Source organism: Colletotrichum siamense (genome assembly GCF_013390195.1).
Source record: "Colletotrichum siamense strain Cg363 chromosome Unknown KSG_Cg363_contig09, whole genome shotgun sequence".
Taxonomy (NCBI): Eukaryota; Fungi; Ascomycota; class Sordariomycetes; order Glomerellales; family Glomerellaceae; genus Colletotrichum; species Colletotrichum siamense.
Genome location: NW_023501022.1, coordinates 1022554 through 1037407, shown reverse-complemented (window position 1 = coordinate 1037407; position 14854 = coordinate 1022554). Strand labels below are relative to the sequence as shown.

The following is a 14854-nucleotide window of genomic DNA, read 5'->3' as shown; positions in this document are numbered from 1 at the left end:
GTTCGCACAGAGGAAGATCTATGTTCAGCTTCTCCAGGAGCCCATCATGGCTGATGTCCCTGGCTTTCGACAAACACTCGTATCTGTCGATAACAGCACCGAGCTTATCGGCGATCTCAGCCACGAAGTCAATGGCAACTTCATATTCACAGACCGTTGCGCAACTCCAGGTGGATTGCTTTACGTCCGAGACGATCAAGCTTCGAAGCGCATCTACCATATCAAGCACGTCGAGCCCGGTAAGGCTACCGATAAAGACTTATGGGTTATCACCGACAATATTCGCAAGCTGGAACCTGATCAGCACAGAGAAATTGTCACGGCCTTCGACAAAGGTTACAGCCATCCCTGTGGCGACAGCAGCTTCGATAGTGCTCGGCACATTCAAGCCCACCTTCCTGGGACTTGGATACCCTTGCATCTAGGTTTTCGGATCAGTGTAACCGAGAAGAGTCCACATGACAATGTGGAATTGAACGACTTCTCCCAGCAGACGTTCGAGCCTGACTCTTGCGGAATTTCCCAGCCCGCCATTCAACTCCGACTGAATGTCAAAGATATCCACTTTCCTACGCCGTCTCTCCCGGTGATTTGGAATGGAGCTATGGTTGGAGGAGAGGAGCCTTGGGTGCCTGTCGCCGACCACCGGTCCAAGGAGGCTCTCGAGCTTGTTGCCTATGCTCTGAACAAAGTCACCCCTGAGGAAGGTCACCGGCTGGCAGTTGATGGAGTTCGGCTTTCCTTGCGTCCCGATGAGGAGTGCTCCACCTGTCCCGTCGGAAAATCGCAGATTCACAACGTTATCAATGACGATGGCACGATTGACCGATACGAAGATCAACAGGCCGCTGCCGAGATCAACCGCAATGAGAATAACAGGAAGCCTCCGTTCAACATCGAAGCGTGGCTTCAACAAAGCTATTGCAACCCGTCTCCCTGGTTGCTTCTCAATATGCGCATCGATATCAACCCAATGTCGCTAATTCACCGCGCTTTGGGTTACATCACAAGAGATGCCACCACAATGTCGGCGGCTTGCAGATCGGCATTCGGCACTGGTTCATTTCAAGTGCAGTTCGCGTTCCGAGACCCGAGCCTGAAGAGCTTGGTCCCGTTCAGCCAGAGTTTGCAACCGACATCGAGCATCAACCACGTCAACAAGATCCAGCCCCCGTCGTTTCCAAAGAATTTAAGGCTGAGAGATGACCAGCTCGCTGCCGTCAACTGGATGCTGGAACGAGAGAGCGGAAAGGACGGATTTACAGAGATCGAGATTGAGGAGACTCTGTTGCCATCCGTGAACGTGCGGATGTACGGGGTAGCCCAGGTCCAGAACTGCACGCGAGGAGGTGTCCTGGCACACGACATCGGCTATGGCAAGACCATCATCACCTTGGCTTTGATTGATTACAAGCTCGGCGAGCCCCAAGACACCATCGAATCGATAAAGGAGCGCTACCGGTTGGTGAATGGCAACCGCTTGTTGCACCTGAAGGCAACTCTGGTCATGGTCCCCCATCATATCATTACTCAGTGGGCGTCCGAGGCCAGAAGATTCCTCGGTTCTAAGCGAAGAATCCACGTCATCCGGAAGGCCACTGATATTGAGCGGGAGAAGTTGATCAAGGCAGACGTTATTATTGTCAGCACAGTTGGCCCGACCAATGACAAGGCCATGACGGCTCTGGCTGCCGCGGCCGGGCTTCCCAAGCTTGCTAAAGGGACCGATCGTTCTAAGCAGGAATGGTACTGCGCAGCGCTGGAGACCTTAAGAAATGTCGGCTTCGACTTTCAAAACCCAGACGCTACAAGCGAGGAAGAACTGCGGCGTCGTCTTGAAAACCTTAGACTCGCATCTGAGAGAATTGCCGAAGAGGCAGCTTTGAACAATGTCGGCCCAAGTTCTCGAAAGGCCCAGCTTACAACCACATCGAAGGGATCCAAGGAGCCAACCAAGGAGCAGCAAGCTGCTGCAGCTGCCGCGACAAAATCTCAGGAGGAAGTTCCAAAGCTTGGTCTGTTTAAGACAGCACGGTTACTGCAGATGTGCACTTTTCGCAGAGTCGTCTACGATGAGTTCTCATACGAGAACTTTGGCGCTTCGCTGTTTTTCCAGAACGTTATTGCTTCGTCGAAATGGATCCTTTCTGGTACCCCGCCGACTGGCAGTCTCGGTCAGCTCTGCAAGATCGGCTCGCTGATCAACTCTCATGTCGCTCGGGTTGCTCCCACGCCTGGATACTTTCCCTACGTTACCAATGGACCCGAGGTAGCTGAGCTGACGCAGGGCGAGGAATTTCTCGCATTCCGCGATTGTGCATCGGCCCAGTTCGCGCTGGAGCGACACCAGCAGGGACAACGGTTCGTCGAGCATTTCTTCCGGAAGAACGAGACAGACGTTTCCGACATTCCCGTCATTGAACGTATCGTTCTGTCTACTTTGAACCCTCAAGAGACCATCATCTACAACTTGGTCCAGCAAGCTCTCCGCGACGCCATGTGGCATGAACAGGGCGTCACCGGTTACTTTGCAAACTTGATCGAAAACACCCTCAGCAATGAGAAGGGAAGCCGAGCGGGCCAGAAGGTCACAGGGTCTAAGGAGTCTGCGTACGCAAGCACCATCGATGCCCTGAACATTTTGGCATCGGTATCAGCCTCATACAACGCGTTCAAATGGATTCCTGGCAACCAAGCCGTGACCGCAAATACCATCACCACGGGGTCGAATATGCGGGGCATGGCTTATTTCAATCATTGTAAAGAAACCCTCTCGTCTTTGATTGATTTGATGATGTTCCTAGCAAACATCATCAAGAAGGACAGCTCGCCTCGGGACGACACTCGCAGCAAGAGGGAGGCTGCTTACATGGAGCATATGCAGAAGCTCATCGCGAACTTTCGCGCAGCTGATGGGGGAGCTTTTGGGGACGTGGACTGCATGCGCAACGTCAGGGAGACTATCATTCACAAGAAGCACATCAACGGCGCCAACTACCGCTACGTCGTGCCTCGGGGTCGTTTGTTGTGGGACGCTGAGAATTGGGCGAGAGAGAAGGGTGGCCCAGGCCGGTATGATCAGACAGATTGGTGGAAGATGGCAGATGTTGACGACATTCTGGACGAAGAAGTCAGCGGACTGATGCACCATCTTCCTCATATTTCCCCAGACGATCCTATTGACAAGAAGGATTTTATCCGACAGCTGGTTGCACTCCAGGATGACCCGAGAAAACGCAAACGAATTGCTAGCGCCGTTGGTCTCAAGAAGACAGATATCAACGAGAACATGGACAAGAAGGTCGAGAACTTTTTCAAGGCCAAGGACGAAGACGCCAAAGATACCAAAGAGACCAAGAAGGCCAAAGAGGCCAAGGAGAAGAATGAGGGCAAGGCATTCGAGTTCGGCGTCAAGCTTTCGTCGAAGCGACCAAAAGTCAACACGAAACACACTGTGCGATCATCGCTTGTTGACCAGACCCTCGACTGCTTCATGCTCGTCATTCAGAGTATCGAGTCCGGCATTATGGTCACAGCTGATGCATGGAGAAGAAGTCTGTTCGCCATGAAGGCTTGCCTGATCATGCATCGCAATCTTGAGGCCTACGGAGGCTTCGCTGTCGAATGCAACAAGTGCTCCAACCAGATCACCGATCTGAACGAAGGTTTTTTGTCAGTCGCATGCGGTCATACGCTCTGCGGCACTTGTTTTGCAGAATTCAGCAGTCTGGCCAGCGAGAAGTGCCCTTCTCAAGGAGGCTGCACGGCCATGTCTCAAAGCACCTTCATTCCGTGGTCGATGCTCATTCACGATCCTGAGTACAATCTGAATGATGATCTTGCCGCTGAGCCCAGTAGCAAGGTCAAGTCAGTGCACAACGTGATTCAGAACGAGATCGCGCCCTACAATGAGAAGGTTCTCATCTTTGCAGCTTACAATGGCATCAAGATTCAACTTCGGGAATTCTTGACGTCGCAAGGTCTTGCGGTGTACCTTACCAATGGAGCCAAGAACGACCCTGAACAGATTGAGGCGTTCAAAAACCACAAAGGCACCGCTGTCCTCATCCAGAGTCTCATGTCTGCCGAGAGCGCTGGCACCAACCTGGTGGAAGCGAACCACGTCATGTTTGCCGGTGCCCTCAGCACCGACACGGTCAACTACGACATGTACATGAGACAGGCAAAGGGAAGAGTTGTCCGCCAGGGACAAATGAAGGGCGTTATTGTATACCACTTTGCATCTCTGGGCACTCTCGAGTTCGACGCCATGAACAGGCGCTTGAAGGGAAAGCTGACCGACTGGGGCGAAATCCCTGGCCGTGTTGATCTTCCTCTCGCAGACCCCGCGCCCGTCAGCCCGCACTACCCCATCATGTTCCGCCCTTTTATAAACGAGGTTCAGTCCGAGAGGCTTCTAAGCTCTGTCGAGTTTGAGGAGTTTGAGATGGAGTAAAGGTTGCGCTGGATAGAGTTGGGAGGAATGTCGTTTACGAGGATTTGCTGAAGTTGCCGCGAGCGCATGGCTATGCACAGATTGGAAGATGTTCGCGCAGGGCACAAATTGGGCTTGTTTACGACCGAGTTCGGAGGTCATGAGATTTGGAGTGTGGATGAACCCAATTGAATGGGGTTGAATTCTGTTTGAGTAACCGGAAATGGCCAAGGATTGGAGGCCTGGATTGTAGAGTGTCACGTTATGGATTTGCGAAACGGAACTGTCATTAAGGATTGCTAGCTCAGAAAACATCAAAGATCATTGATCACCAATGCTGTGTTCCCATCGTGTGATTCTCTGCTCAGTGTTGTAGAGGTTGTCCTGAGCCCTTTGGCTGAGGCAAAGGCCCCGAGTGCGAATCGTAGCATGCCTCCTGCTGCCCCCCTTAATATCACATCGGACCGTAAATGATCTATCGAACTTTCAATTGTGTCTCAATTTGGTGATTTATCTATGCGACGCCATTTCCCGAGACATGCCTGACGCCAGCCTGACCCCAGCCTGACCGAAAGATTTTCAAACATGACCAAGCCTGAAGATCCAAACACTCAAAAGCAAGAAGTCGGCGTAGATGAACTCCTCCTCGTTTCCCTAACCCCTCAACACCTCATCCTCACACCAGCGCTCACAACTTAGCAACAGGCATCCTCTCCGGCACCTGCACCACAACCCCCTCGCCCTGCGCCTCGATCACCACCTCCTGACAATCCTCCACGCCCACGCCGCTCGCGAACTGCGTCACCACGAAATCGATCGCCGTGCCGGGCGGGCCCAACGCCACCATCGGCGCGTGCCACGTCCCGGCGCCGTACGTCACCGCCTGTCCCGGCGTCGCGACGAAGGCCTTCAGGTTCGCGAGGTCAGGTCGTCCGGGGCCCTTGCCGCCCGTCTTCGGCGCCGGCAGCGAGGAGTCTTCGCCCTCCGCGGGGAGTGTGGGCGCGACGATGACGAGGTAGGCGGCGTGCGGGACGCCCGCGGACGCCGCCAGTGGCACAAAAGTCTGGGTGGTGAAGGGGTGGCGCTCGAGGATGTCGACGCGGAAGAGGCCGGCGCGGGAGGGCCCGGCGTAGGTGTAGGGCAGCAGGGTGGAGATGGGCGGGTTGCCGGAGGGGGAGGGGGGTTGCTGGAGCTGGCGGGCGGCGCAGGAGAAGATGGACACGATGGGTTTGGAGGCGGCGGAGGGGGCTTGGGCGTAGAGGTCCTTTGGGGCGGAGACGTTTTGGTACTTGATTGCGGTGTGTTGGTTCGCGGAGACGGCGTTGTGGGAGAGGGTGGAGGGGAGGGAGGGGGAGGGGCGGATGTCCGGGTGCGGGTTGGCGATTACGTCGCCGAAGGGAGCGAAGGAGGAGGGGGAGAGGGGGGTGGCGGGGATGTGGAGGGAGAATGATGTTGTGAGTTTTGTTGGCATTTTGGGCGGAGTTTCGTGGTGTTGATGGTGAGATGTTTTGTGGTTTTGATGAGGGAGGCGTGAGATGAGGTTGAAGGTAGCTTGGCTGGTTGGTTGGTGTGAGTGAGTGAGAGAGCTTGGCCGCTGCCGGAGCTTCTTTACTTTGGGGAGCTTTGGGTGGTGGAGCTGCCCGGCGGCCGTTGGTCTGTGCGTGCGTGCCGAGGATGTGGGGTTTTGGTGATGGGGCGAGATAAGGACGGGCCGGGGTCGTGGTGGGGTTGCTAACAGATGCCATCTTGGGGGTCTTTTGGGGTGCTGGAACGCTTTGTCTCGGAGTCCCCAACCAACGGGCATCTTTAATGTCAACGGTCCAGGGACGAACGCCTTTCTTTTGGATAGAATTTTCCCAATTGAGAAGATCGCTATCTAGGAGATCTCCATATGTTTGCTAGAAACTTCTTACCGTCTCTACCATCCCCCAACAGAGCATGAAACTCAAAGACAGAGCTTCGAGGCCTGAAAAGCAGTTGACCAGCGGACCGAGGCTTCTCCCAAAGTCTTCCATCATGCTCGTGAACTCAATCTCCTCACTACCCCTCAACTAGTTGTGGGGGTCGGTATCTGACGAAGTAGAGTTTTTGAAGAGACATTCTAGAAGCCATTGGGAAAGCGAGACATTTTCGAAAGACAAGCGGTGTTTGCTTGGCTTTGCCATGAAGAAGTAGGTCGTCATCTCAACTGTCAGCTTCCGTGATTCAGTGAAGACCTGTATGTTACCGGCTTCTCATGTAGGCATCCTAACAACTCACCAAAAAGCATTCTCATCGGCTTCAGTTTCATGATGAATCGGACGGATACTTACTTCATGTGCCATCAAACGGAAAGGCCCCCGCCACAGTGCGAACTTCGATGGGGCTGAATGAGGCGTTTTCAATTGTGTGAAGGGAGATCGACCCTCATTTCTCAACTTCACGATAATATTGTGAAGCTGTGCTGCACCACATTTGAAGGCTCAACCACTGATTTTCAAGCGCTCTTATCACTAAGGTACCAGAACATCGAGGCAGACTTTCCCTCAGCAAAATCACCGGACCGTGGCCCTGCTGCCTTGCTGCCATCACACCTGCCCTCACACCTGCCCTCAGAAGCCCTCCTGCCCTCTCTGGAATAACCTCACAGTAGCTCCATTTCGCTTAGCTAATCCGCGAAGGGCTCTCTCGTATTTAACTCCCTCGCTGAGCGTCAAGAGTTACGCTAAAATGGAACTTCGTCCAAACCACCAATTCAACCCTTTCGCGTCCGATGATGAACTTGCGCAATATGACCTCCCCGATCTTGACTTCGACAAGATGGACTTCAGCGATCCAGCCACAATGTCCAAACTCCTAGGCATGGACGTTCCGCACAAATCCCCGGCCGAGGTCCGCAAGGAGGCAGAGTCACTGTCGTCCTCTTTACTGGCAAGCTACGACTGCCTGCAGGCCATCATCGCACGCCACGAGCCCGCGATCCACCACCGCTGGTCGCGGAAGAAGAGGCATCAGCGGCTCGATACTCTCACGAGAGCCTGGGGCCCCGGGATGGCCTCCGTGCACCGTCCCGACTTTGACGCTTGGCGCAAGCAGGAGTCGTCGTTGGCTGCTCGCCGGAGCACCTATGATAGAGACTGCTTTATGTGGCCGTACATCAACCAGGAAGACCTGCTGAAGCCGAAGACACTTCTGCTACTGCTTAACGCGCGGGGCCGGCACCATCCCTCCGAGTTCGCGGGCGCCGACTACGACGCCATGCACCTCGGCTGCGTCACCAAGAGGATTGTCGCGGTGTTCCTCAATTGTTACGTCATGATTCTTCACGGGGCCCGCGACGCCCGTGAGTATGGGAAGTTGGTGGCGTGGGAGGACCATCCCGATGCCTTTGAATGGATGCACAGCCGCAGACAATTCATGCCTGGCGAGGGCCTTCTCATCCTCGAAGCGCAGGAGAGGACGCTGAGTTTCCTAGTCAAGTGCTGCGAGCTCATCCTCCACGACATCCCCTCTGACACCCTGGCCACGGACGCCTTCCCCGTCCAGCCGGAGCCCGAGTTCAAAAACGAGCAGGAGGCGGACGGCTTTGACTCGTTGGCGGCAATGGCGGCAGAAGCCCCCTACCGCTTGCCCGCGCGCCTCGACCTCGACCGGATTCAGTCCCTCCTCGGTGCCAAGGTGGCGGCTGCGAGAGACCACATTTGGTCGCTCCGCGAGGACCCGGGATACTTTGCAGAGCAGCTCGCCGAGATCAAAGAGCATCGGCAAGAGATGATTAAAGACATCAACGGTAGCGCGCATCCCACACTTAGCCGCCTCAATCAGGAAACATTCTGGGCCCGCGTGGTCGCGGAGACTGTGGCCAGGGCGTACGAGGAGCTCGAAGTCTACACGCAACTCCACGAGCTCGCGTCGGAGCTGCGGGGGGTTCTTGCCGCTCACGCCGGGTCGATAGATTTGTCCAAAGATCTGCCTGACGAGGTCATGAACTGCCTCCTCAAATTCCGTTTCTTCCTCAACGAAGCAGCGAAGGGACCGCTTGGGCAGCTTAAGCAGAGCGTCGTCGCCTCCCCGCCGATGCGCCGCTTCGTCACGCGCGATCCGCCCGTAAACGCTACATTCATCAGCATCAAGATGAAGGGCGGGGTGAAGATGAACAAGATCGAGACGCAGCTGATGTGGCTCCTCCGCACCCTTTGGGAAGACGGCCAAAATCTCTTCCTCGCGAGCATGCCCCTGGTTCTTGACGAGTTGGAACGCCTGCTGCACGCGGAGCCGCAGGCAAAGGAGCTGGTTAGTCCGTACATTGCCAGCGTCATCGGCAACCTGTCCATCATCTCGCAGTGCATCTCCCAGCTGGACCTCTATCAGCCGTGGGCACGGAGCTACGAGTCAAAGATGGTGGACAGGGGGGATGTCTTGAAAGCGGAGTTTGCAATGCAGACCACTGGGCGGGCCAGGGTCATGGCAGTCCTGAAAGAGAGTAATCTTCTACCCGCTGCGAGGCTGGCGGAGCCCTCGAATAATAGGTTTACCTACCCGTCGGAGAAACGGCGGACCAAGGCAATTACGGCCACGCTGATCGAAGCCGAGAGGAACGTCGACGCGGTCTGGGCAACCGTCGACCGCCTCATACGTGAAAAGGCTGGGGGCTTGTGGATGGATGCCGTGAGACATGTCCTGGAGTACAACCGCAGCCTGCAGCGCACCCCCAAGTGGGTTGACGAGCCAGAAGCCACCGGAGAAAAGAAGCCTAAGCCGACGGACGTTCAGACGGACATGATTTATCGGCCGCTGTCCACACTCTACTTTGAGAAATCAGGAGAGGCGGCACAGGATGTAACTCGGCCTCCCAAGACGAAGAAGAAAACGAAGGGCGCCGCATCACAAGACCTAGCAGAAACATCCATCCCTACCGCAGACGCAGACGCGAGCAACGAACCGGTCTCATCCCCAATTTGCGTCGATGCCCGCTCCTTCAAAGTCTTTCGCACGTTGTTCTTCGACCCCAACGTCACGTCCCACCCGGGCCAGGTCTCGTGGAAGGACTTCCTCCACGCCATGACCGGGACGGGCATCTTCGCCGCCGAGAAGCTGTACGGGTCCGTGTGGCAGTTTGAGCGGACGGACGGAGACCAGAGCCGGATCCAGTTCCACGAGCCGCATCCGTACAGCAAGATCCCGTTCGTGGTGGCGAGACGGATTGGGCGGCGGTTGAATAGGAATTACGGGTGGACTGGGGATATGTTTGTGCTGAAGGGAACCGAGTAAGGGTTGGATTCAAAGGGCTGAAAGAGGGGGAACTTCAGGGAATTTAGAAATGATGCTGACATTGCGTTTGCAACTGATGATGTGTAATGTTGGTTGCATCAAGCTGCAGTCTGCTCTGCAGAAACAGGAGACGCCTCCTCAGCTACGCTTCCAACGCCCCGAATAATCCGCTCAAACACATCAAACCGCAAACTCACAATCGAATCATGATCCGCCTTCGGTATCACAGAGCTCGAGAACTTGATCCTCTCCCCCCTTTGCTCTTCCCTCCAACACTGCTCAAACCACTTGGGCCCGTCGCCTGTCCCAATCATCGCATCCGACGCCGCGAAGAACACCTCAACCTCCAACCCGTCGCCATCCAGCTCCCCCTCCTGCTGCGCCAACAGCGGCACCAACTTATCATAGTCCTCCCACTCGCCCCAGAACGTCTCATTCCCATCCCTCTTCAGCAGCAGCACCGCATCCTGCCCCAGCCCCTGCACGCTCTCCGCATACACCCGCTTAATCAACGTCCCCCAGATCTTCTCCTCAAACTCCGCGAGCCGCACGTCGGTCACCCCGGGCGCGGTATACTCCTCCGCCGGCGTGCCCGCGAGACTCGGCACGATCCCGCTCAACATGCCGCTCACAGCGTTGCTGAACCCGACCGTCGCAGGAACGAGGCTGCGCACCATGAAGCCGGCCACCTTGTCGAACGACCCGACCAGGCCCTGCGGCAGGTTGCTCGTGAGGCTCATCATCGCGGCGCCCGAGTGCGACGGGTGCACCCACGGCGCGCACAGCGCCACATACGGCCGGGACGGAGAGAGCAGGTGGCGGTGGTGCAGCAGGGTGTTGAGGGCGTAGAGGGTGCCGCCGGAGTGCGCGGCGAGGGCGACGTGGCGGACGCCGAGGTGGGCGAGCAGCGCGGGCACGATGGCCAGCCAGGCGCGGATGCGCAGGTTGGGAGGCACCGGGGTGGTGCCGCCGAAGCCTGGGCGGTCGATGTCGATTATGCGGACTTTGTGGCGTTTGGCGAGGGTGTCTTTGGCGATGTGGAGATAACGGCTTGATGTGTGTGTGAGATGGGATGAGATGGGGATGAGATAGGATGTCTTACCTTCCGAGGAGGGGCCCGCAGAGGAGGAGGACGTGTGTGGAGGACGGGTCTGAAGAGTCGATGTGGCCAAAGTCGGCGTATGTTACTTGGAAGTCCTCCGGGAGGTCGGGAGTCGGGGGGAGGGTGAATTTGCGGTTGAAGCGCGGGTCGTCGAGGTATTCTGCGGGGTCTGGGAATTCTCGCGGCGGATTGGGGCCGGTTTCTGGTGGCGGGGTCTGCGAAGCCATCGTGATGTTGAGATTGAGTGTCGCAATTGAGTTCCGGGCTGGGTTGTCGGGGTTCCTCCCAAGGAGGAAGCTTCTCTTTTCTTCTTGAAGAGCTTGTATTGGTTTCTGGGGAGATGTTCAAGTTGAGTGGTTCAACATTGGCGATCGCATATTTATCTGGCGTGTTTCGCAGACGCTAGGCGCCCGGTTTGCTGCGCCGCAGCGTAAGCTAACGCGTGTCAGACTCTCGCGCTGGGTTAGAGTGCTTATCTTGAAGGATGGAATGCTGGACGATCCGGCCTTGGCCTATCGGCTGGAATGAGTGGCTGATACAGAACCTCAAAAGAGATGCTTCGAAGCCTCGATATTGAGAATTTGGGGCCTTGTGAGTTGGTCTTGAATATTTGGCTATCTCAATATGCTGTTTTCGGGCTGTAGTTGGAGAGATTGATGACAGGCGTGTTGCGGACTTGCCAAGGCCACTTATTCGGTCGTTGAAACATGAATGTTCACAAAGTGTAGGGGGCTCATCGTTATTCCAAGAAGTCGGGAGCCTGTGGAGGTTATTTGAGGTTGAAGGTGTCGATGTCGAACGCCATGTTTCAGTCATGGCGCCGTCGGCCGTTGAGCGCCAGAAGCAACAGCTTTTCTTCTGGAGAATTCAAACAGACTCTCTTCCAAAGCGGTCTTGTAAAAAGGTCTCAAAACGCTAATTCTATCGAAAGTCCGATGGAAAGAAAGCGTTGCATATCTAAATACCGGACATCCAGACGTCGTGATCAGCACGCGATTCGCGCCTCCGCCAAACAGTCTCATCAGCCGACGTTGCATCGCCAAGGCTATTTCCACTCACTAGATGATGTTTGGATTGAACAGGCCATCAGTACATGGCACATTTTCATCCTCTTGTCCTGAAGCACGTTGGACAGAGAGTATTTAAGCCAAGCATACCCCATAAGAAATCCGCGTCCGACGAGCAACAGAATCTTGACCTACTCGGGGACTTTTCACAATTTCTCTTCAGAACGCTCCTTGAATCTCTTTGAAAATTTCAATATCAGTACTTCTTTTCCATCTCAGAAATTGCAACCATGGTCAGAGCGCTCCTCATCGCCGCCCTAGCCTGTGCGGCCCTCGCAATCCCCGTCCCCGCCCCCGTCCCGGCCGACGGCCCCGCTTTGGCCGACGACGCTTCCATCCCCACAATGGAAGAGCTCGAGGACCCGGCCCTTGCGGTCCCCGCCCAGGCCAACGACGCTGCGATTCCTGACGCTACGGAGTGGACGTCGGCGGATAAGGGTGACGAGGGTGGTGTCGGAGACGTCTCCGAACCTAAACTCCCTGTTCAGAGGCGGGTTGTCGATACCGAGGATCTTGATACCAGTGCCCTTGACACTAGCGCCCTTGACACCAGCGCCCTCGACACCAGCTCTCTAAACACCGACACCCTCACCACCGCCCTCAACACCGAGTCTCTCGATACCAGCGCTCTGAACACCGACTCCCTCACCTCCACCCTGCCCACCTCCTCCAACACCAAGCGCAGGAGTGCCGTAATGTGGTGATGATGTAGCACGAGATGAAGCTCGAAAAGGCGGGGCTGGACACGGATATTAAGTTGTTGGATGGGGTTAAGTATGCTGTTCTTGGCGGAGATGAGTAAAGGCTAGGTCGAAGGTGTATTGAGGATGGCCACATTTTGATTGTGCATATTAAATAGAGCACTGCCATCCAAACACGCTAAAACTCCATCTTAAAAAGCTTCGACTCGCGGATTCTTCCGCCGTAAAAGAAGAGTATGAACGGCAGCGGAAGAAAGGCAAGCGATATGAACCCGAGGACCGAGTTGCCCCAACCTACCCCCAGGGCGTCGAACATGGCGCTGCCAGCCAGAGGGAGCAGCGCTCCGAAGAGACAGCGGAGGATGGCGCTCGCGGCCATGACTGAGGCGGAGTAGACCGTGTAGGCGTCGATGAGATATGTAGCGGTGGTTGTCTGCAAATGAAACGTTGATCAGCCTTGCTGCCAACGGTGACGATATGAGAGAAACCCACATATGCTGTCACGATGCCGATGCCCAGGAGTGCGGTTCCCATGATGGGCACAATCCAATGCGCCTTGTACTCGGCCGACCACCCGTACCAGAACAGACCCACGGGGACGAAGACGGCGCCGATGACTAACGTGGGCAGTCGAAACTCGGGCTTGGCCACGCCATCGTTCTTCTTTGTGAGGTATGCGGACCAGGGATCGGAGACGGCGCCGACGAACAAGAGGCCTAGGATGAAACCGACTCCGATCCCGATGCTGGTCAGCCCGGAAGCGCCGCTGCCAAAGCCGTATTGGTCCTTGAAAATGCGCGGAAACGTCGTAAAGCAGAGGTAGGCATAGCTGAACACCGTCGCAGCGTACGCTGACATCAAGAAAATAATCGGCGAGACAAGCATCTTCGGCGGGCGCAGGATCGCAAACTTGAACAGCTGCCCGGGCGTCTTGCTCGTATTCAGCGCCGACCTCAGGCCCTCATTCCCCGTACTCTTCCGCAACCTTGCCGTCTTCCTCTTCAGTATCGCGTACGGATACGACTCGTGCAGGAAGAGCAGCACACACACAGCCATCACCCCCGCCGCGATCGCCATCACCCAGAAATCCCACCGCCACCCCGCCGCCGCCGTCAGGTTCCCGCCGATAATCGGCCCAATCGTCGGCCCCAGCGTCGGGCCCATGACGTACGCGGACATGACCCGCCCGCGGCGCTCGCGCGGCACCATGTCCGCGATGGCGCTCGCGCCCAGCGTGCCGGCGCAGGACCCCGCGACGCCGGCGAGCAGGCGGAAGGCGATTAGGGAGCCAAAGCTGGGCGCGAGCGCGCAGGCGGCGTTGAAGAGCGCGAAGAGGGCAGCGCAGGCGCGGAAGACGGGGGCGCGGCCGTGGAGCTCGGAGAGCGGCGCGATGAGGAGGGGCCCGAAGGCGTAGCCGAGGAGGTAGATGGTCGTCATGAGGGCGCCGAGGGTGGCGTTTGTGGTGTTGAAGTGGTGCATGATGTCGGCGGCCGCGGCGGCGCTGATGGTTGAGCCGATGGGTCTAGCAGAAGGGCGGGAAATGCTAATCAGTTTTTGGGAATTGTGGTGTATGACGACTGGGTTTAGATTGAGACTCAGCATTACGAGAGGAGGGCGGTCAGGGACACGATGACGATGGTGGTCGTCTTTCTGGTTGTTGACCAGTTGAGGGGGTGTTCTGGGTCATCGGGGCCGTCAAAGTCGATAATGGTTGGATCGCGTGGTACTTCTCCTTTCACGCCGTCCGTTTCTGGATCCGTGCCATTCTCAACGGCGAGGCCTTCGGTGGCTTTGAGTGCGTCCCCGGACATTATGGGTTTGGTTTTCCACGGTCGCGTGCGTACGAAACGATTGAATCCCGAGTTTTGCGAGAGCCATGAACAAGATCGCCGCGGTCTGGTGTTGTCGCGCTCAGAGTGCGCGAGTCTTGGCTGAACGATGCCCTCGCACCAATGATCGTGAGATGATCCTCTAAGTCGATGCTAATGTTGAGATGAAGAAGGTGGATTGAAAAATAAAATCGAGAAATCTGAGCCAACAACTTATCTGCCCGTGGACTGCGGATTGATCCTCGCTGCAGTAGGTACGGCCGCACGGCGAGCGGAGAGTGGGGCCGTTGCCGGTACCACGGCGCACTAGTGGCTCACTCCCGATACCCCACCAGTCGGTGACCAAAACCACCTTCCTAAACGGGGTTCCGTTGGTTCTGAAGCACCCTCCTGGCGAAGCATCCTTGCTTAGCTGAGCTCCCGATACCAACAAGGGGTCGAAGAAGAAGGCAGAAGCGCCAGGGATGGAT

General features: G+C 56.3%; 6 protein-coding genes across 6 annotated transcripts; 3 read left to right on the top strand and 3 right to left on the bottom strand.

The window, feature by feature from the left end:
• Window positions 1-46: 46 nt before the first annotated feature.
• CGCS363_v013028 (uncharacterized protein) lies at window positions 47-4456 on the top strand (the record flags this gene model as incomplete). The annotated part of the gene is made up of 1 exon (XM_036644877.1): window positions 47-4456. The coding sequence occupies one exon, from the start codon at window positions 47-49 to the stop codon at window positions 4454-4456; it is 4410 nt and encodes a 1469-aa protein (XP_036490024.1).
• A 667-nt stretch (window positions 4457-5123) lies between these two features.
• On the bottom strand, window positions 5124-5906 carry CGCS363_v013027 (Ureidoglycolate lyase; the record flags this gene model as incomplete). The annotated part of the gene is made up of 1 exon (XM_036644876.1): window positions 5124-5906. The coding sequence occupies one exon, from the start codon at window positions 5904-5906 to the stop codon at window positions 5124-5126; it is 783 nt and encodes a 260-aa protein (XP_036490029.1).
• A 1238-nt stretch (window positions 5907-7144) lies between these two features.
• Window positions 7145-9685, top strand: CGCS363_v013026 (uncharacterized protein; the record flags this gene model as incomplete). Its single annotated transcript, XM_036644875.1, has 1 exon — window positions 7145-9685. One exon carries the CDS (start codon window positions 7145-7147, stop codon window positions 9683-9685), a length of 2541 nt encoding a protein of 846 aa, XP_036489586.1.
• Window positions 9686-9783: 98 nt separating this feature from the next.
• Window positions 9784-11014, bottom strand: CGCS363_v013025 (uncharacterized protein; the record flags this gene model as incomplete). Its single annotated transcript, XM_036644874.1, has 2 exons — window positions 9784-10735; window positions 10788-11014. The coding sequence occupies 2 exons, from the start codon at window positions 11012-11014 to the stop codon at window positions 9784-9786; spliced, it is 1179 nt and encodes a 392-aa protein (XP_036490028.1).
• Window positions 11015-12084: 1070 nt separating this feature from the next.
• CGCS363_v013024 (uncharacterized protein) lies at window positions 12085-12558 on the top strand (the record flags this gene model as incomplete). Its single annotated transcript, XM_036644873.1, has 1 exon — window positions 12085-12558. The coding sequence occupies one exon, from the start codon at window positions 12085-12087 to the stop codon at window positions 12556-12558; it is 474 nt and encodes a 157-aa protein (XP_036490027.1).
• Window positions 12559-12733: 175 nt separating this feature from the next.
• prlG-1 (MFS transporter prlG) lies at window positions 12734-14366 on the bottom strand (the record flags this gene model as incomplete). The annotated part of the gene is made up of 3 exons (XM_036644872.1): window positions 12734-12988; window positions 13048-14077; window positions 14161-14366. The coding sequence occupies 3 exons, from the start codon at window positions 14364-14366 to the stop codon at window positions 12734-12736; spliced, it is 1491 nt and encodes a 496-aa protein (XP_036490033.1).
• Window positions 14367-14854: the final 488 nt, after the last annotated feature.